The 22318-nt window shown below is 33.3% G+C and overlaps 2 protein-coding genes across 3 annotated transcripts in view; one reads left to right on the forward strand and one right to left on the reverse strand.

The window, feature by feature from the left end:
• Nucleotides 1-1142: 1142 nt before the first annotated feature.
• On the reverse strand, nucleotides 1143-2820 carry LOC123010676 (proline-rich protein 4). The gene is made up of 2 exons (XM_044407746.1): nucleotides 2675-2820; nucleotides 1143-2486 (listed from the first exon to the last, which is right to left on the reverse strand). The coding sequence occupies exons 1-2, from the start codon at nucleotides 2684-2686 to the stop codon at nucleotides 1332-1334; spliced, it is 1167 nt and encodes a 388-aa protein (XP_044263681.1). The 5' UTR covers nucleotides 2687-2820; the 3' UTR covers nucleotides 1143-1331.
• A 7283-nt stretch (nucleotides 2821-10103) lies between these two features.
• Nucleotides 10104-22318, forward strand: part of LOC123010767 (paired box protein Pax-1) — a 17812-nt gene continuing 5597 nt past the window's right edge. The window contains exons 1-3 of one of the 2 annotated variants that reach the window (XM_044407870.1): nucleotides 10104-10497; nucleotides 17644-17682; nucleotides 19807-20027. In XM_044407870.1, the coding sequence (XP_044263805.1) occupies nucleotides 17670-17682; nucleotides 19807-20027 (234 nt within the window). In that variant the 5' untranslated portion in view covers nucleotides 10104-10497; nucleotides 17644-17669. Of the gene's footprint in view, nucleotides 10498-17538; nucleotides 17683-19806; nucleotides 20028-22318 lie in introns of those variants that run through there. The other variant, XM_044407871.1, reaches the window with a different exon arrangement.

Below are 22318 nucleotides of genomic sequence, written 5' to 3' on the forward strand. Positions count from 1 at the left end.
TTTTCAAATAATATGAAGATATGAGTATTTTATTATTCTTATAATATTTCGTTACGAAAAATAACAGGGACTATTATGTGGAAATAACAAATGCTGCACCGCGTTTCATTTCTTATTGCTGCATTAATATAGAAATCGTCTTTGTTTGAGATGACACCATTATTTCAATATTTACATAATTAAAAAAATTAAATCTTCTACTTAATTCATTTGATTATTTGAAATAGCACAAATTGTATTTTTTAAATTCCAGCTAATGATACAATAAGAGGCATTTTCTCATTTTTAGTTTAATTTAATTTAACACTAAAAGCGAAAGCAACTCCATATCATAAAATCTCGAGTGTATTCCTACTCATATTGAAGAGTGACAGTTATGCCCCCAGCCATTGCTTTAAATTTTATATCTTTTTCGAGTAGCAACCCACATTATTTTCACGTGCAATAAAATAATTACTGGCGACAAGTAGTGTTTTTACCGGAAAATTCATGTTACAAAGAATTGCCTGTTAGTTCAGCACGTGATTAATAACAATCTTTCACCTTTCAGCAAAATGACACACGACAAAGTAATATCTTATTTGAAAGTTTTGTAGAAATTAATGAAAATATTGTGTAACCAACAATTCGTATAAGATGTTAGTTTCAAATGAGTAGAAGAATATGCGGGATATTTAGATTATGCGGATGTAGTAATTACTGTCACCTGCATGTAAGGACTTTTTCGACGCTTTTGCTGCTGAGTAATAGTTGTTACATAAATTTTAAGTTTTCAGGGTTTGTCTGAGTAATTGTTAAAAGTGAAGAATGGCATGAATCAAGTTTCTAAATTGATCGCGGAATCGTGTGCTGTAATAGTAGTCAATACGAGTAGACGTTGTTGAATAACCATCCTCTTCTTTTCTACTTTCTCCGTAACTGTTCTAAATCAGAGTACACAGGTTGTGTTGAAAAATACGCATTAGCCAAACATTTGTTCTAGAATCTGAATGTGAACTTTCTATATTCACTAATGTGTATGATTATAAACACCAGATTACTAATTAAGTAATAATACTTTCGATTTAAAGCGGCGCTTTCTCGATATACACATGCTGTTGGTTGCTCTAGTAAATATCGCCAATAAAAATAAAACGCAGTCGTACGTAGAAATGATTTATTATAAAAGTAGATAAATTATACTAATTAACACAGTTTCTAAGTAATAATACTGCACGCTTTATGATTTTAATGAGGAAATGATTCAATTTGAGCAAATGTCGAAATGAAATTTAACAAGCACAAGTATAAAAATAGCAATTACATAACAATTAATAACGAGCTAACAACAACTAGTGATGGTACCCTCCGCCGAAAGATCCTTCAAAACCGCCACCAGATTCTTCGTGGTGGTGGTGATGGTGGACCTTAACGGGTACGTGCACGGGGATTTTCACAGGAACGGGTACTGGTTTTTCTACGGGGTATGGAATCTCTTTGTAAACAGGGTATGGTTTATCTACATGTACCTTCACGGGTACGGGTACGGGTTTCTCGATTTCTACTGGCACCTTCTTCTCAACAGTGTAGGGTTGAGGAACGGGCACTTTAACGTGGTATGGTACAGGATGGGGTACTTCGACAGGGTAAGGCTTGTCGACTGGTACTTTAACCTCGTAAGGTACTGGCTTTTCGACTGGGTATGGAATGTGTTTTTCTACAGTGACTGGGTATGGTTTGGGTACGTGCACGGGGTAGGGCCTATCCACAGGAACCTTAACTTCGTAAGGGACCTTTTTCTCCACGGTGTAGGGTTGTGGGACTGGGATTTCTACCTTGACTGGATACGGAACTTTCTTTTCGACGGTATAGGGCTGTGGTACGGGCACTTTGACTGGAACTGGGACTTTCTTTTCGACAGTGTAGGGTTGGGGAACGGGGACTTTGACTTCGTAGGGTCTTGGCACTGGTACTTTGACTTCGTAGGGGATCTTCTTGATGACTTCATAGGGTTGTGGGACAATGTAGGGTACTTTGATGTACTCCTTGACTGGCACAGGGATTTTCTTTTCTACAGTGTAGGGTTGTGGGACGGGTACTTTAACCTCATAGGGTACTTTCTTTTCCACAGTGTAGGGTACGTGCTTGGTCACAGTGTAAGGCACTGGGACTTTCTTTTCTACCACTACGGTTTTTACATGTTCGTGGTGGTGGTGCTCGTGTTCGCCACCGCCCCCGAAACCCTCGAAACCACCATGGCCGCCTTCGAAACCGCCTTGGCCACCTTCGAAGCCGCCACCGCCGTGGCCGCCTTCGAAGCCGCCACCGAGCTCAATTCCACCACCGCCTCCGAAATCATGTCCACCCAAGTCTCCGCCACCAAATCCTCCATGATCGCCGAGCCCGATGAGCCCGCGTTTATCCTGTTTCTTGGTCTCCTGCGTTGCCTCTTTCTTTTCAGGCTCAGCAGCTAGAGCCACGCACAGGCACACAGCGCTCAATACAATCTAAACAAAACAAAAATCCAATCAAACCAATCAGAAAAATTAAAAAAAGAAACAGTGAACAAACATCAACGCATTACACACAAATTAATCGGTAATCCTTTAATTTGTTCACTTCACGTTGACGTTGATTCACTATTTTTTAATCACTAAATCACTAGATCACTGCACTAGGACGATCCAGTACTCACCAAGGCCTTCATGATTGGAGATGTGGAAGGCTCTGTGCCGTAGAAGCCGCGCCGGAGGCTTTTATATGGTACCGTAGACGTACTTTCTCATGTGTAACAGTCGTTCACCACCAGAGGGTTTCACTTCCACATCCGTTAAATCTTCTTATGCAATATTTTTTTAGATTCCGACTTTATTAGGTGCTGCTATATTTCGCTCAAGATAAACAAACACTTGATATTTAATACTCAAAAATTTTCAAATGTAGGACAAGTGGAAAATATATCCTACTACTTTCCTTCTGGTATTTTAAATAAATAAATAATTCAAATTATAAATCACTTTACTTTAGAGTACCAAAAAAAAAGTATTTACACTACATTCTATAAAGATGAATGTTATTATGCACTTTGTGCAGTAATGACTGTTATGAAGGAACAAGTAATCATCATGGGAAAAGTAAATGTGTGATTAACAGAAAAAGAAAACTCTGAACTACATACTTTACGCGTAATAATTGATTAATGATATTTTGAAACGTTATGTTAGTCTTAATATAATTTATTCACGTCTTCAGTCATAACATGTATTACCTACTCGCATTTATTGATTAGTTTGCCTAATTTGAATAACTAGCAGACCTACATTTACAACGTAATAAAAATTTAAATAAAATCTAGAACTTTTTTTCTATATATAACGATCGATTATTATGATTTATTCTTATCTTAATTACTTCCAAATTCGTTAACTCTACCAATAGATCCGTGTAATTATTTGGTGAAAAAAGTTGGAATTATACTTTGTAATTGCTTAAAAATGTGAACGTTAATTAGTCTAATTTTCGAATTTAAAATTGAAACGATGCGTGATTTTACTGGGGCAACGTCCTTAAAAATCATTTTACATAAAATTCGTTATGTTATGAATTATGCAAGTGAACTAGACTCTCTCTAATTTGATATAAAAGTAAAGTACAGTGGAAAATAATTGACCGTAGGTGTTTGTATAATTTATTGTAGGATTTTTATAAAACGGTGAGTAAAAGTTGAAAACGTGATTAGAATGTTGTTTACTGTTTAAAGGGGCTGATGTTACTCCTGGACCTGTTATAAAAAAAAGTTGCATTCGGATATTAGCGCCAAGGTATGAAAAGTGCTAAGAGCAAGGTTTTATGTAAGGATTTTTTCTTTTTAACTTTTTCTCGAGGAGAATTAACATAAATTCTGGTTCACATTCACCTGCACGATCATACTTTCTTTCCATTAATATTCCTCTTTTACGAAATCAAAATCGGTAATTAAGTTTCAAGAACGCTTCTCTAGCCATTAAGGGTGTAGCATTCCGAATAATAATTTTTAAATCGGAGTTTATCTCTGAAATAACTTCTCGTATAACTGAAGTAAAATGTTTCTACCAGAGGCAATTAAAGTAATTACCGCAACAAATTGTCTTGTGAAACTTATCGTTTCACTTGCAAGAAAATTTAAGTTTTGAATTGTGTGGCCGCGCAAATATTTCGGTGGCGAGTTTGAGATAACATAAAATTTAAGGCGCTGATAAGCAAATTATCGCGACTGCTGAAAAAAATCGTAAAAAGTTTTATAGTGGTAGTGAAAAATGATTGCAGGTGTAAATTTGAGACAATCGTTAAGCTTCGTTTCAAATTATCAACTAATGGTTTAATTTTCAAGATTAATTTTATTGTGGGCTTGCGAAGGACGAAGGACTAATTCCAGATTATTTTGCATTAAGAGTTTGCAGGTGGGCGATATTTTATTTTCATGAGAGCGATGAGCTTTTGTGTATCATTTCAGCTTTTGACGCATGACAGGTGTGACGAGCAATAACCAACAAAATGACAAAGTGTTAATTTTCACGAGAGGGCATGATTTTTGTCACTGCCGTTTCAGTTTTTCTACAATGGAAATAATGATCAAGCGGTATTAGAAAGTGTCAGCAAATATTTTTTCAGATACTAAACGTTTAGTTTAGCGGAAGTACATAAACTGACATTATTATAATTACATAACAATGCACGATACACTACTTTGATTACAAAAAATGTCCTCTTTGCCAAGGATGCGTACAGAGTTTTATCATCAATCACGAAATGATCTCTTTTGTTGTAATTGGGCTCGAGGTCTTGTATTTGGTAACTAGGTCTGTTTCAAAGTACTTTCACCCGACTTATCTTTACATATTCCTGGAGGTTTCCTTTAGTGGAATAAAATTTAACAATAACAATGGTATCGTAACGGAATCATTTCGTAAATATTACGTTCACCGACGTCAATTATTCTAATTGAAAATTGACTCGTGATAAATAAATTGCATAAATCATGAGCTATTTTAGGTCAGAAATAATAAATCACGATGTCGGCCCGATTGGGGTAAATTGTAAAAAATACGTTTCTTAAGTGGTCTCAATTTTTTAACTTAAGTTAATAACAAATTTCCTGAATTGTGATTATCCATAATTGAATTGGAAGTGATGAACAAAGTGTGCTAATGAGCAACTTTTATGAAGTCATTAATTTACATAATGTACGATTTAACTTAATGAATTTATAAACTACAACTGTTTTAATATTAACAGAGGGGCCATAAAAATAGTGGAAAATATAGAACTATTAAAAAATTCTATTTATTAAAATTTAAAAAGTGGATTAATTAAGACTGGATTAAAACTTTCAAACTTATAAAGATTTATTTATTTACTTTAAATACTTTGATTTGCTTTTGCAGGTGTGACCAATTAAGTGATAACAACAAATGAGAAAATATTTTTTTTCCTAGTAAAAAGTATTGCTTTTAGGTATAGGGGCCAATCAATTTAGTTGAAATTATATTTAAATGCAATCAGTAATCTAAGTAAATTGTTATTCAGTAAGTGGTTTAAACTAAAGGAAACTGTTAGAGTGGCTTTCATTTGCAGTTACTCCCAATGAAATACGGTAACAACTACATGTTTTCTTCAAAAAATGTTTAACCCGGTTTCTAATGAACGCGCCAGACAGCAGACATCGACTTTTGTTTTGATTAATTTATTAAATAGAAAATTTCTTTCAATAATAATTTTGATTGATAAAGAGAAGAAACGAAATTTTATCCATCCATTCACTTTCTGGAGGAATATAAAGCCTCACCTGTCAGTGGTCGTAGCAATTCACAAGTCATCAATGACCATCTCGCTTTCAACATAGCTGTCAGTGAAATAATGCCTTTACCACGAGGCGTAATATTTCGCTGGAGAACACATTTTGATGAATGAATATTTATTATCTGAAATTTTGTCTGATACAAAAAATATTTTTTGCACTATGTAGGTAAGAGAGCTTTTGGCCAAATCGGTTATTTAAAAAGCAGGATTAAATCTTCTGTAAACTGACAAAAAGAGCTACACTTTTACATACTCATCCTATTTTATAGAGCTATTCGCTATTCGTTTATTAATAATGCGGAAAGAATATATTCAACATTTGTTTAAGACCGTTAGAATAATTTGTAATGGGGTTGTTAGAAAGAAATGGGAGTTTATTTTATGCAACAGAAGGAACAGCATTATAATAATTAACTTGTGCAGATTATCTGACCTCGAGTTATGTAGAGCTTAACGATTTTTGCAATAAAATAGCATTGTAGGTAATCTTCTACGCAAATAAATTTTAATTAGAAGTCGTGAAATGTAATTAAAGGAAATAAATGAAATTTCATTGGAATTAATTAGTACGTACAAATTTGTATGAGTTTTCCGTTGTCTATTCGGCCCTAAATACGTAATTGTAATTAATTACAATGCGTGTACCTAAATAATAAATTGTCAAAGATGTTCCGATAACCCTCATTTCCCAATTACACCCGTCAGGTGTGCAGGACGGTCTCCTACCCACTAAGCACAGGCTTTTCTACAATTTCAAATTGTAAACAATAATATCGGTTTTATTTAATCCGGCATGGATTAATTACGGTGTTATTACCACATGACTGAAACCCATTGACCGTCGTATCATGTTTACCAAACAGCACTTTCTCATCTGTGAAAGTTTTCCTATTATCCTTCGTAACAAGTAGAAGAGCTGAAATCTTCATCAAAAATCTAATCAGTAACAGGAGCGGTAATACCACCCACAGATGTACACTTCTCATAACTCATTTGAAATGAAGTGACAACGTGCTGTGGTTACGGATGGTGGTTCTGAATTATTGGCGATGGGGTGCTGACAGCAAGTGCGCAATGTTTTATTTAGTGGCTTTTGATTTGATGCAATTACTGGACCAGATTGACGTATTTTTTGCGTGAAATTTATTAAAGCGAGTCGCTGACTCGTGCTCTGTAATAACACGAGCCGGGTGCAGCTTATCAGTCAAAAATCACCGCCTAAAAAGTAAACACATCCCTTCTTCACCTGAAGGACAGTCCGCTCCTGCAGTAAAAATGTATTTAATTTGAGATCAAGATTAACATGTTGCTATTATAGCTCTACTTAAATTATATCTTAATTAAGGAACTATCAAGATTAGATAATGTACCTGCTAAAATATGAGTGTATAAAAATGTTTGCTCGTAGGTTTCAGTTCGTGTCTCAAACCGTCTTAATTTATTTTTTCAATTTTTGGAAAATTGTCGCACGCGACTCACATCTGCCGTTATCTCCAAGGTTAAAGGGGCTAATTGCTGGCGGCCACAGGGGTGGATATTTCTTTATTACTCCGGGCCTCTGGAGTCACATTCCGCATTATTCGGTGATAATGGCCTGTTTGGCAAATGTTGACATGTTTGAGGGTATAAATGGAGTCGGTGTAGCGCGACCGCAAGCGCGGCTGCTGTTCTACATGACCGATTACCCGCTCTCGGGGCTAATAAACCCGCAATCAGTGTAATTGAAAAGGATAAGCAATGAAGTTGTAAAAAGTTATAAAATTAAAGCGATCGGCGTTAACTTCCATGCAACTTTGTTACCTGGCTCATTAATAAAAAAGCGGTTTTATGGGCTTGAATGGAGCTAATTGAGACAAGACTGATGGGCGGATGGGCGACGTCCTGGGGAGAATTCTTCAGGCGATTGACACGTTTCTCGAAAAATGCGCGTGCGGCTTTCTCGTGCATCTGCCAAATCTTGCACTAATGACACACAAATCTACGTCTGCTTGCCTGTATACGTTTTTTCCATGGGAGATGGAGCTTATAATTATTTTTTCGTGATATCTGACGAAAAATAGAATGAATTAGGGACGGACGCTTCTACCGGAGTGCAGAAACAGCTATTAGAAGAATTTTCCGCACGCCATCGGCGGATAGGCAAAGACCGTGAGGTCATTAGGGACATTGTCAACAAAATTTGACCAAGAGGTTGGATGACTGTCATCAGGTTCTTCCAATGTTTTTTTAATTACTACCCACACCAGTAACATCGTCGTTTTCAATGGCAATTAAAAATAAAAGTAAACTTATTAATTATGGGCCCCACAATAAAAAGGAAGCACTATTTCTTTTTTGAAAATTACAGTACTGAATTCAGTTTTTCTTAGAAAAAATGTATTTTATGTATACCTAGGCCCTCGAAAATAGCTGTTTTATTAACTTATCTGAGTCCCTGAAATGCGTCTTTTCCGGACTTAATAAAATAGTATGTAAAATGGTTATTTTAGGTATTGAGTATGTACCCAAAATAGAATTTTTTCGAACAAAAAAGTCAATTTGGTTACTGTGGTGTCGATTTTTTTTTTAAATAAGTACTTAATAAAAGATGTGAATTTGTTTTTTGGAAGCTTTAACAAAAAATGTTGTTTGTAACACGACGTATATCAAAAACGTTTTTGCGAACTCATCTGCTATTCCGAAACAGCAACGATTTGTCCGCAGAAACTGTATTTTTGGTACTTGTAACAAAAATAACTACTTTATATAGCGATGCCAATTTTAGACTTTTTTTTTAGCGAAACACAATTTTTTTGTTGCTTTAATATCAATATCATCAACGCTGCCGTCTGTTCATTTAATTTATTTTTTCTGTTATTCTAGAGTTTGTGATTTGTCTGTTTTCTACTGTTTCATTTTAAGAAAGCTAAATGTTAAAATGTAAAAGTGGATTAAAAATGGAGATTTTGAATGTATGCAGATAAAATTTTCATCTTTCAACTTGTTTTTTGAATCTCTGAGCTAAAACTGAAACAATAAGGAATTATATTAAATAGTCACTGGTTAGATTTGATTTTATTTTATAGTAATAGATAGTTTTTATTAGGTATTTCTAATAATATTGTTTATTAAATTTTGCCATTTAAAATTGCATTTACTTGTTATCTTAGTAAATAAATAACTAATTAAAGGTCAATTAAAATATTATTTTAAATTTAATTTTTAATAATATAAAGTTGTGAATCTTTTAAAATAATATGTTATTTACTCAATTGAAAGCAAAATCGGTAACTGAGCTTCACTTCAAACTAAATATACTGTTGAATAAGAAATGAGGTTTACAAAGGAAAAGATTTATTGTTGTGGCCTCTAAGGGTCCGCGCGGTTTATTAGGAGGACATTCTTTTCTACACTGATTGTACCTACTATTACAAGAATCGTATGAAAAATTTTGTATACCTATAACATCATGGTAAATGTCTAAGTCATTTTTGTGAAGACTGAAGTAGTCGCTTTTTTGTGTAGTTATAAAGATTTTTTCGATATTACCAACTTGAAAAAAGTTCTCGTAATGTTCCTAGCTATTTTAAATAAGATGTATCTATTTTAGAAAATTTTTGCAAGTACTCGTATTTAGTCCTGTAAAATCAACAATTGCAGTAAAATTATAAACATAAAAATTTGTATTCCTATGTATCTACTAAAATCAATAAAAGGACACAAACTGGGTTTGTTGCGCTGTTAATTATGAGCAAAACCATTTACGTATTTCCGTCTACATATTTCGTCTACTGATAACGCTTCCATAATATCCAATTTATGAAACGAACGTGACTAAGAACATTTTATCCTCTTAACATCTAAATTATCTCCTAGGTGGCGGCCGTTGACCAAACACGATGATTATAAAGCATGGAAGACAGCAAGAAGCGTGTGAAGAAGCGTCTGCGTCATGGGAAGTCAGCAATAAGGGCAAGCGCGTGCCACCTTGGGGCTAAATTAACAGCAAAATGTTATTGGTCCATCTGTCTGGCAGCTCAGACGCTGATTGGTCGCGCGTGCCCCTTGTTATCACGCATTGGCTCAGAGAGCTTTCATATAAGCTCTTCAAAGCTCCGGTTCACATTTAGTTTTCAGTCCAGCCTTCTCTCCATTTACTAAATCAACTGATTGATCTATTTCTAGCAATTTTTGCTTGCACCAAAGATCGTATCTGATCACAGTTGATGGCAAATTAAAAGAGACGAAATTAAAATTATTAGAATCATTACACAGCCGATCGCTCGTGATAATTTTTTTAGTAAATTTGGTTTCTCATGGGAAATTTCGTCGTTTATTTGGTTGTGTTATCTGGATGAAAATTGTGCATGTCGTTTGTGGCAATGCCGCTAACGGCTAATTAATCCCTTGCTTGGTTTCCGTTAATCGAGATAGCATCGAGGTCTATAGCTGAACGTATCTGAAGACCGGATCGTGACTGAAAACTAAACTTGAACTTGCGAAGGGGCGGGATGTTTCGACCCTCACACGCACATGCTTCACAGAAGACCGACACAAGTGACCGCTGACACCAGTAGCGTGGACGTCGCACGCCGTTAATGTCAACAGTGTCGTCATCGTCCTGTTAAGTCGGTTTCGGCGGAATCCCGACGTCGACTGGACACATCCGCGGCACTTGAAGGACTTACACACGCACTTCAGGTATGATTAGGAATTAAGGATATTTGGAATTTTGTTAAAGAACCAACTTTGAAGATGTGGGATGTGGCGTCAGTTTTCATATTATATTACCGAACGTTTTTAAATATCTAGTTTTATTTTATTTATTAAATGCGGTACCTACCGATTTTAGAATTTTTACCATTTTGCAGTTTTTTAGTTTAATTTTGTTATACAGTCAGCCACGAAAGTGTTCATACAGTGCGAAATTTTGGTGTTACTACTAAGACATTCAAAAGGAAATTACGAATACACGATAATTTCAGTTTTTAATCTAAATATTTTTTGTTAAAACAATTAAAGCAAAAAATCAATATACCTACCTAATGAAAAATATTTGAAATAAACATGTCATAAAATTACTGAAATAACTGCCTCTATGAAGACTTTTGTGTCTGACGACTGTACATACATATTTGGAATTTTTTGAACATAACTCATTTGAGAACATTTGGCAATCTACAATTTATTATATGATTTATACATTGTAAAAAGTTTTTTTTTCTTTTTTATTTCAAACTCGGATTTCAAACACAAACATTAATTACTATACCTACCTACATACTCATACATGATTTAAATTATTCACAATTTTAATAGGTAGGTGGACCTAAAATATTGATAAAAAAAAGAAAAGTTTATACTTTTACATATACTTACACTATTATGTCTGTATTAATAACTTTAATTTTATTGCATCAGAAGAATTTCCTGGACGATTTGTTAAAAATTAAAGTATTTAATAAACAATCAATTTATTAATTTATTTCGAAATTGTTCTTCAATAGTTTAAAAGAGTTTCTTTCTGCGGCCTATATACAAATTAATAAAAATCCATTTTTAACTAATTTAAGGTAAGTTATACAAATTATACTCAACTAATATTTATTACTAAAGAAGCAAAAGTAAAAAAGTAATTGCAAGATTAAAATTCAACACTTTTAGATATTAGTTATACCAAGTTGTTGTCGGTTTATTTAGGTACATACGAGTATATACCTATTTAATGCTTGTATGTACTTTCAAAATACATGTAATCAAATTTTAAATAAAAATTTATATCTTTTCAAAATATTTAAGTAAAATCAAACAAATTTAAAAAATTAATAGATTGAAAATGTTTTATTTTGAGAAGTAACTATAAGACCTTTATTGCTACCGTAAATGTCTTATTTGTTAAGTATTAGGTATTTTGAAAAAGGTTCGAATTTGCCGCCTACTGGATCTACGTTTTTCAATGATATACTTACTCGAAAGTTATTACCCGTAGAATACCCATGACAATTCCTAACCACAATGACGGACTTTTTGCTATGTTTAATGCGGGCTAAAGTAATAAAACTAACATCTGATCGACATTACTTACGACGAAAAATTTCCTATTTATCTAAAGCTTGAAACTGTCGTTTTTAATTGCCTTATACTTTCAAGATTATTTTAGATGATTAGTTAGTTATCTTGTAAATTTATTTTTATGCTAAAAATAATAAAATTTATTTATACAGTGAACGGTAAAATTATGGAATAATTATATTAAAACTGATAAAAATATTTTGTTTTGGCAAAAATACTGGAACAGATCAATTTTCTTTTTAAAAAAATACGCAATTGTCATCTTCATTTAAAATTTTACACTTATTGTTTTTTGAGTAATAACGTCATCGCCATTTTTTTTTAATGGAAAGCCTTAATTTTCTAAGCTATTCGATAGCTCTTTATTGACGAAATGACAACACCAAAATATTAAATATTTCATAAAGTTTTAATAAAAATATTTAAAAAGTGAAATATCTACTTAATCCATAATTTAAAAAAAAACAATTTTAAATAAAGTTGAGAATTGTGTATTTTTTTTTAAATTGACCTGTTCGAGCATTTTTATCAAAACAAAATATATTCAATGTTATAAGTAAAATTATTTCATAATTTTGCCGCTCACTGTGTATTTTGGAATTACTGTAGGTACATCTATTCATTTCATTAATGGAAATTTTACATATACTTACGAATCAGAAAATAATTAATAACTAGGATAAGTGTTTTTTTTTTAATGAGAGTAATCTGTTCACCTCTATACTCACATTAAATCCACCGGTACAAAAACTCTCTGAAATCTGGGAAAGAATTAATTAAGTTCATGTTTATGTAAATTTCGCGCATAATTTAAGATGTTCGAAGCGATAGAATGACCACAATGTCGTTTAATTCGCGTTATGAATACAGCAGTTATTTCACCTGCACAAACAGTAACGTGCAAAACCCGTATAACCCTCTCTTTTAACACATAAACTCACGCGAATGCATCAATTTTCTTATATGAATGGCAATGCCAGTAATTTACAATCGGCGTTTAATGTTTCGACTCATAGGAAAGCCAGTTGCTTTAGGCCCTTATATCCTAGCTAATTTTATTGTTGACCTCTATTATGTTGGCGCAATATAGCAAAGCCACCACTATCACACGGGGAATTTCTAGCCGACAATTACATTTACTAGGCAATAAAGAATGTGGGTTTTAATTATTTTACCTAACTGTGCCTATAGCTTATTTCAAAGTCATATTGTTACCAAAAAATTGCCACATTTTTCACACCGACTGCACCAAAAAACCCTACTTTTAAATATAAGATGGCTGGAAGTAATAAAAATTTCATTATGTATGTTAATCTAAAAATTGATTGAGTAAATTGACAATTCTTAATTTATATTAAATTTAAAATGTAATAAATAATATTACACTGGAATAATGCAAGTAATTATGATGTAAGTGTAGAGAGGATAAATAAATTATTAATGCAACAAATAACATATGTGTAAGAATGTTTATTTAAAGTATGTATGTAAGTATTTTCACTTTTATGAGTTTTACGTAAAAAATAACTTGTTCAGTAATATTTTCGTTAAATAACATACATAAATGACAAAGTAGTATTAGTAGTATTAGTCACAGAAAGCGCTTTGATGTGGTTAATATTTATTTAAATTTGAGCCCAGTTGCTCACTTCTCATTTTTTATTGACTTTGTATAACAACTTCCAAAAGATCAACTCAATATCCAAATTTGTTCCAAATTATATAGTCTGTTCTTGCAAAATGAAGGCAGTTAATAGCAATGAAATATTGCCAACCTTTACTTGTAAAATCATAGATTTGAATCACTAATTATCTTGCGTCATTTGAACTGTGTTCGATTTCTTTTGAGTTAATAATCTTTTCTCCGGTGGAAGGTATCTCTCATCGTAAATTTGGTTCCATATCGAGATTATGCATGAAATATGGACCGTTATTCGATTTATATATGTGAAAAGTCGCCAAAGTAAATTGAAATATGTGTTTTCGGTTTCAAAATTTGGGTAATTATCGTGCTGGCGGTCTATGAGAGAGCATTAGGCGAAGATAATCAGCGACAAACACCGTAATGGAACTCACATGGTCGCCGATAAAACCTTCACCGAAATCAGCAGGGTGTCTTCGTAATCGGCAATCATATTCCTAATAATTTGGATAATTTATTTGTGGGAGCGGAATGTGCGTCGTTATAATAACTAATATTAAAGCGGTTATGATAACAATGTCCTAATGAAGCCACCCAGTTGGTAGTCGAGTGGCCGCACCGTAACGACATTTCAATAATTGAATTATTTATAGCCCGTCTTTAGACAGGTAGCCAGTCTAACCGCCTCTGATTTCTGTTATGATTGATATTTGATTAGCTCTGCTTATTGATAATTATCATAATCAGGAGGCAGGCTCCGGACCTCCGCGGTCCCAGATCCAACTTGAATTACACTATTAAAAGACAGCTTGCGCTGAGATGCTATCATCCTGGTTTTTATCCAATATTTTAAACAAGCGCATAAAATTTTGATTTGTAATTTCGTCTCCCGCACGTAAGCAAAACCGTGATTTTATAAAGGGTATAAAAGGGCATGCATGAATAATTTAAATATTGATTATGTTTTATGTTGAAAAATATGAAATTAATGTAAATCAAAATCACAAGCGCGACGTGTTCGAGCCAAATTATTCTGGTAGTTAGCTCTCATTTGCATCGGCTATCACGCATTTTTACCCTTAGGGAGTCCGGATTTACAGTTTTAGTTAATGTGCTTAAAACATCAGCCGTAGAACAGCTGATTAGCTAAACCTTTGCTTACAATACCACAAATAATAATACAGTAAGAGTGTGAGTGATGCAACAGAGTAATACCACTTGATGTAAGTAATAAACTTCACTTCGTTGATTAATAAAACTACAAATTTAGAATACATTTCATAAAACGTCACAAAAAATTATTCGATTTTTTGTCGAACCTCTACAACACGGATTTGGTATTTTAAAAGCCGCAGTCTTTTGCTTCAAATTTACAGCTAATTAATTTTTCAATCTGCAAATTGCCTGTCGGTCTTTAAACGATGCCACCTGGTCCAATATGCTAAAGAATTATCATTTAAAAGAACTGGCGTTTTCATGCAGATAATATGCATTTATTAAAATTGACTAATAAAGCTTTTTAAATAATGATGGCTTGTCAGTTTGAAGATGTTATTAAAGTATTAAATCTGTGCAATTTCTTTTCACTTGTGGTGTGCCGACACCATTTTTTGCAATCTGTAAATACTAGATCTAAGAACAATACCTACGCTACCCCAAAAAATTAAAGGAACAAAAATTTTCCTAAATTTTTTGGCGATTTTTGAAAGGCTGTATCTCATCGAAAAATGGTCTTATCTAGACTTACAAAAAAAAACATTTTGAAGCTTTACGTTTCTAGTTTTGAGATCTTCTGGCTTTTTTATTCACTTTGTATAACAACTTCCAGAAGATCAACTCAATATCCAAATTTGTTCTAAATTATATAGTCCGTTCTTGCAAAATGAAGGCAGTTAATAGCAATGAAATATTGGCAACCTTTACTTGTAAAATTATAGATTTGAATCATTAATTATCTTGCGTCATTTGAACTGTGTTCGATTTCTTTTGAATTTAAAATTAATAATCTTTTCTCCGGTGGAAGGTACCTATCTCCTATCGTAAATTTGCTGGTTTCAGATCGAGATTATACATGAAATATGGACCGTTATTCGATTTATTAAAGGAACAAAAATTTTCCTAAATTTTTTGGCGATTTTTGAAAGGCTGTATCTCATCGAAAAATGGTCTTATCTAGACTTACAAAAAAACATTTTGAAGCTTTACGTTTCTAGTTTTGAGATCTTCTAGTATTTTTTTTTCTGTACTACAATTAGGACGCAATCCTAAATAATAGCACAAAACAATATATATTTTTTTGGTCTTTATAAGTGGGGATTATATCTCAGCGACAAATTGACATAAAGAGAATATGAAAAACGCATTATATTAATATTAATATAAGCTGAATAAATATACTATCCGCCCTATGCATCCCCACGTCCGTGGACCAAAAACAAAAACAAAAAAATTTAGATTTTTTTCTCACGCTATTACTTAGGATTGCGTGATAACGTATCATTTCTTAATTTAGATACGACCATTTTTCGATGAGTTACAGCCTTTCAAAAATCACCAAAAAATTTTGGAAAATTTTTTCTTTTGGTTTTTGTTCCTTTAATTTTTTGGAATTGTGTATAAACCTGGATCTCATTACTGAAAAATCTGACGATTGACAATTTGTACACCCTTTAGTTTCTAGTTATATTTTTTTTAATGTGACCATTCGGTATTTCTTTGAAAACTAATAATTTTTTTCAGAAATGTCTTTCTTAAATTATGGATTAATTTTTGATTTATAGCTTTGCTGTCTGAACACAAGTGAAAGAGCAAATTGGGGCAATAAATTGTCGGTTTATCGAGCGGTGTCTCTGTAAATAAGGCGGGTTGTTTTTTCCAGCCGTATGAAAGCATCAAACTTTTCATGTAGCACGCATTTGCTTGTTTGTTATTCACCCAGCGAGCCCATCGTAATAGTTATTTACATTCGTGTGCGGTAACTTACATTTTACAGTGCGAAATGAATTTGAAGCACGACGCGCAGCGGAGTGCTTTAATAATTGAGCACTGTAAAATGGTTAACGCACAAGATTTGTATTAAGCTTTTTGGCCGACGTTTAAACAAAAATCTACAAAATTCAGAATTAATACAAGTAAATACGTTTGACATTAAATATCACGGTGGCTATGCACTCTAATGTCAAACAATTAAAAAAGACGCAAAAACGTCTCAGACACAAAGTTTTGTTATTGTTGTCTTGTTGGTGAATTTATGCTTCAAAATGTCGAGCGATAATAGCCCCATGTGTACCCCACCAGAAATCAGAAGTGCTGCAGGAAATGTTACAACCGAGCTATTGCCCGAAAAATCGCGAGCAAGGTATGAAGCCCAGTACAATGTGTTTATAATTATAAAGTGGTGTGAAGAAAAAAGAGTTCTAAGATTGAAAGGTTGTGTGTAGAGCGTTTTATTAAAAATGTTATCATCTTACAAACAGTTTTTTTTTATAAAAGTCTATGAAGATAATTTTGGCAGTGCGGTAAAACTGTCACTTTACACTCGTCTGTGCGTAAAATGCTCAGGCGACTGTAAATACAGTCTTTCAATAGGTGTCAATTGTACGTTAATTTGACATTTACATGTCAGGAGGCCAAAAAATATTTTTTGCTTTGTTTCAATTTCAATTCATTGCAGCATAATTAAGGTATCACGAACAACCCGATCGTATCAATGAAATGGTTTTCAGCAAACGTGAAATTTTTTCCATTGTCGTCGAATATTAGTTTAATTGATATAGTGGAGTCGCTACCAACGATAAGATTAGCTCATAAATATCTAGAGCGTGTTTGGAATTTGTGTATCACAAATCTGTTCCGTGCCGACTGTAAAATAGCACGGTACAGGTGAGCGGCGGACGCTTAATTCGTTTAATCGGGGCCCACCTTGGCGACATTTACATCTCAAAGCGCACTAACGACCCTTCGTCACGCTTTCGACGTAGCTTTTATTACAATATGAGTGGTTGTACCACGAGGGGTGCCGCTAAACATGTCCAGCGATCTGTCTTGTCGACCGCTGAAAAATATATTGTTTCTTTATTTACGTCCAACTGTTTTGAATTGCTGGTCTTTTAGCTAATCGTGATTTTTTACAGGTGGAGGGGCTTGAAACGGACAAATTATGCCTCACACAGGTAAGTTAAAACTACTAGGTATACTAGGTAATAGAATAAATACGCAATTCATATTGATTCAGTTTTTTGTTTTTTTATTCTTTATATAATTTTTTCTCTGCAATTTTACAAAATTATCATTTTGAAGGCACGATGGAAGAAAATCATCCCGTGTTGAAAATTGTAATCAATAAAATTAGCTCCAATAAAATTGGACTTTTTGTTTTCTTTAAGACATAAAAAGATGGCAAGAGTTCAAAATTGTATTTTAAAGGATTAAGAGTTAAATGTGGGTACCCTGCAGTTCAAAGTGTTGACCCTGTATTAAATAACTAATAAGATTATCATTGACAGGTTGAGAGTGGGCTGTTAAATGGTAAATTCAACACCTGATTATGGTAGTTAAAATATGACAATAAATAAAATTACCAGTGAGAAACAACGTACTTTTTATTTTTAGTTTTCACTTTCGGCTAAATTTTTAAATTATCTTAAATTTCTTCTCAAATATTCTATAATTCATTTCAGAGTTTGCAACAATAATTACGAATACTTCTTAGAAAAGCTCAGTTTATTCCCGTCAAATTATTACTTTATGGGCACTTACCTTATATAATTTTCCACATTTATTTATGGATAGTATGAAGTCGGATAGAGGAAGCGTTTTAACGTTTAGCAATGTTTTTGTTCTTAAATAAGTACCCACACAATTATCTTTACTGTGTTGGAGTTAATCAAAAGATTTATTATAGTCCGCAGTGCTAATGTAATTACTATATTTACAAGAGTCGCATTTACAAGAAGATCTAAAGAAATTTTGTGCTTGTAGTATACGTTCACTAGGGAGAGTAAAAGTATTCGAATTGTGTTCCAGCATATTACGCCGTGATCGTGTCATTAAAATGGTGCTAAAGGTTAAGTGGAAGAGGAACAAAAACTCCAGTTTCTTATTACCATTCGTTATAAATTTTGTACAGTTTATAATAAGATTTAATAGATCCTCGGACGTTTGTGTATAAAAAACCTATCGGTTCGCTAATTTGTGTTTGAGACGTTGTAATTAATTACTGCAATGAATTTTTGATTAAGTTGAAACGTAAGAGACATTTTCAAGCAAGCATCTGCCGTTGTCCAAGGCATTTATTAATATTTATAAATAATGTTTATCCAATTACGTGAACAAAATCAGTGGTTCTGACATCCACACGCAATGAAAACAAAAATATAAATCAAAGATGGACAATTCAAGAACAAGCTTCAAGCATCTGCAATCATTCGAAGTTATTCATGTTTTGCTTCTGCATAAATGATTAAAATACACTTTTGTGTTTTTTATCGCAGAGAATTACATTTTGAAAGTGAATCATTTTAAACAGCTAAAATCCTTTTCGCGTGATCCAGCTCCTAACACCTGCCAAATCATTCATGAAAAATTGTGCTGCGTTAGATTTTTTTACCTGGAAATTGCTTGCAGTTGTGTGCAATTACCGAATTATACTTTTGGAAGATTACTTTTTCTGGAGAGGGCATCAGTGACGTTCTAACTAATTAGTGATTTAAAATATATCTTCTGTGTTTCAATCTTCCCAATTATCACAATGAGGTTAACGTTAATTTGTTAAATCGATTTCAGTAGTAAGAACAGGTTTCAGTAAAGATCACATCTGACAGTCACTTCAGATTGTGGCTGAATTTATGTCCTTACACGATGACACCAAATTAATTACAAGAATTCAGCACTTGTTATTGTTGTCTTTGCTGTTAAAGCAAATAGTTTCGATTTTTTTCGTAAAAAATTGACTGAATTTTCAAAACTTGGTTTTATCCGACTTCATCTACGATGATTTCCTTGTAAGTCATTATCTGTATAATAATTAGACGAGCCGATTCACCTGGTGCATGGGAGGCTCGACACGAGCAGTGACACTCTTTGATCTGCAGGTGCTGCCTTGATTCGTTAATAATTACGCCTAAGCATTCATCCTCAAGAATAATATTAGTACTGCAAAGTTGAAAACGCTCCAACTGCAGATGTACCTAATAAGTTTTTAAACTTATGTGGTAATCACTGAGGCAAATATGATTTGCAATGTCGAGTTTCTTGATTTTAAATGGCTAAATCTTCTCATGGAATTATTGTTTCAGGTCAAGCAGGTGTCAACCAATTAGGTGGAGTGTTTGTGAACGGTCGTCCTTTGCCTGATTGCGTGCGAAGAAGGATAGTCGAACTTGCACTATTGGGAGTTCGGCCTTGTGATATCTCTCGACAGTTGCTAGTTTCTCATGGATGTGTTTCAAAAATTCTTACACGGTTTTATGAAACGGGGTCTATTCGCCCGGGGTCGATAGGAGGCTCCAAAACGAAGGTAATTTATTAATTGAATTTTATGACAGTACCACTCAGAGAGAAGCAAAAATATCAACAGAGCCATTAGTAAAGCTACAAGCGGTGACTGAAAATTGTTGGGGCTTGTTCAGCACACAACACTCTTTTACACTGTTTTAATGGCAAGAAGGGTCAAATTTAATATGAGGTAACTTAGCCAAATAAGGCCCACTTACTTTTTACAAATTTTTATATATTTTTTGAAATATGCAAAGATTTGGATTTATTATCAAAATTGTAAATTGAACTTGTGTTTAACAATGTGTACCACAAAAATGCCTGTTTTGTTAATTTTTCTAAATGTTTTTAACATAAATATAAAATATCACAAAGGGTCTTTATTGGATCCTCCTAGCCCCAAATAAGGCCCACTCGACATTAGTTAAGGCCCATATTTAAAATTTAAGATAGGATTTTTCATTAATCGAATTAACAGTAAGTTAAGAAAAAAATCTTTAATAAACAAACATAAAACAACACAAAAAAATACAAAAAAGTAAAGAAACTTCAAAACATGTATTAATATGTAACTAGAAATATTTAATTTTAACATCCAACACGATGACGCATCAGTTTAGAACATATTCACCATTTACAGTCAACTAAAAGACATATCTAGGAGTAACTTGTATGATTGATGATAGATGGCTGGAGGTCCAACGTAGGCTAGATGGTTTTAATTTTCTTCACAATTTAGACGAAAAATTAAGGGTGGGCCTTTTTAAGCACCGGGCCTTATTTGGCTTAGGTACCTTATTGAAGAAGAGCATTTTTTTCTGAGTTCTGTGATGTAACATATAAGCATACCTTATTTTAATCGAAAACTATCGAACTAATTAAATTTTGAAAAATGTAAATTATTTTAGCCTTGGAAATGTTGTCTTTATCTATCGTTAGTTCCTTACCGCCTGAACTTTGATAAAAAAATAAGTAAACTGTTTCTCAAATTTCAATGTGTTTTTCTAAACCGTTAGAAAATATTTAGCTGTATCCATACTTTTTAGCGACCCTGTATAAAGTCTGATGAAGTCAGTCCAGAGACGATGTTAAAACTAGTTTGTTTAATAAGGTTTTTAGTTGCTCCAAACTACCTAGATTGAGACGATGAATTTCTATTGAAAGTAATAAAATCAAATGAAGCAGTTTTTATTAACGTATTTGAAAATACATCATATTCGTATGAAATCGTTTTGTTAACCTTTCTTTTTAAAAAGTACAACATTTCTATATCGAAAAACACCATTTACATCAGATGAAACACCCGGAAATAGTTCGTTAATAATTCCGTGTTGTTTGTTGCCGTGTTGTTGTGCTCTTGTTGCCAGTGATTTTTACTTTTTATCCTTTACTCTGTTCTGTGGTACAAACCAACATCTTTATCGTTATCAACATGGAGAAAGCTATGTATAAGAAAACAGATAAGCTAAATGATCTGATAGTTGACGTCTAATAAGAACGTCGAGCAGACGACAACAAAATACGTCTTGCTAACGTGTGGGTAGAGGTGACCAGCCAGCAGTATTATGCTCGCTTGAATATCACCACGGAAGCAATTATTATTTTTCCCAATGATGAAGAGATTCAGGTTCATATAACCCATTTCATACAAGTGCACCTGAGGGGCTTCAGTGAGGTTGGGGACAGGACGATTCGGTTAAATCAACGTTTCAACCTTCCGCATTATATTTTTCGTTTTCGCACACCCCGTCAGAGTGCACGAGCTTTGATACGCATTAGAAGTATCACTGGGTAAACGTAATATTCTAACCTATTTAATATAATTATGTAGAAACTTTTTACAGAGAGCAATTGACCTCAGAATCTCTAGAAAATTATAAAAGGATATTTTACGCGCTTCATATTCAGTTATTTATTTATTATTATTATTTATATCAGTTCAGTTCCTTGGTTATAACTGATTCCAACTTGTGGATAACTCAAATATGAGAAACTAACTTTAACAACTAGGCGAATTTCTAAAATTTAAACTGTTGTGCTGAACAGGCCCATAAGCCGAAGGTTTTTTTAATATGCTTTAAAATCTGGGGAGAGTTTTCTTATGCGTATGTACCTTTCGCCATCTTGATCACGATAAAGATGTTGATTTTCCACCACAGAACAAAGTATGTAAAGAATAAGATTGATAAGAACACAGATTAGGGTAGAGTGGGGGAATTGCGGCCCTCTAAGAATTTTCTTTAATTGTCATAAAAATTTTGAAAACTGATTAGGGTATAATAATAAAGGGTAATCATCACTTAAACAAACATA

This window comes from Tribolium madens, unplaced genomic scaffold (assembly GCF_015345945.1).
Source record: "Tribolium madens isolate multiple individuals breed KSU strain unplaced genomic scaffold, Tmad_KSU_1.1 Scaffold_91;HRSCAF=231;Tcas5.2_LG7, whole genome shotgun sequence".
In the NCBI taxonomy this organism is placed as follows: Eukaryota; Metazoa; Arthropoda; class Insecta; order Coleoptera; family Tenebrionidae; genus Tribolium; species Tribolium madens.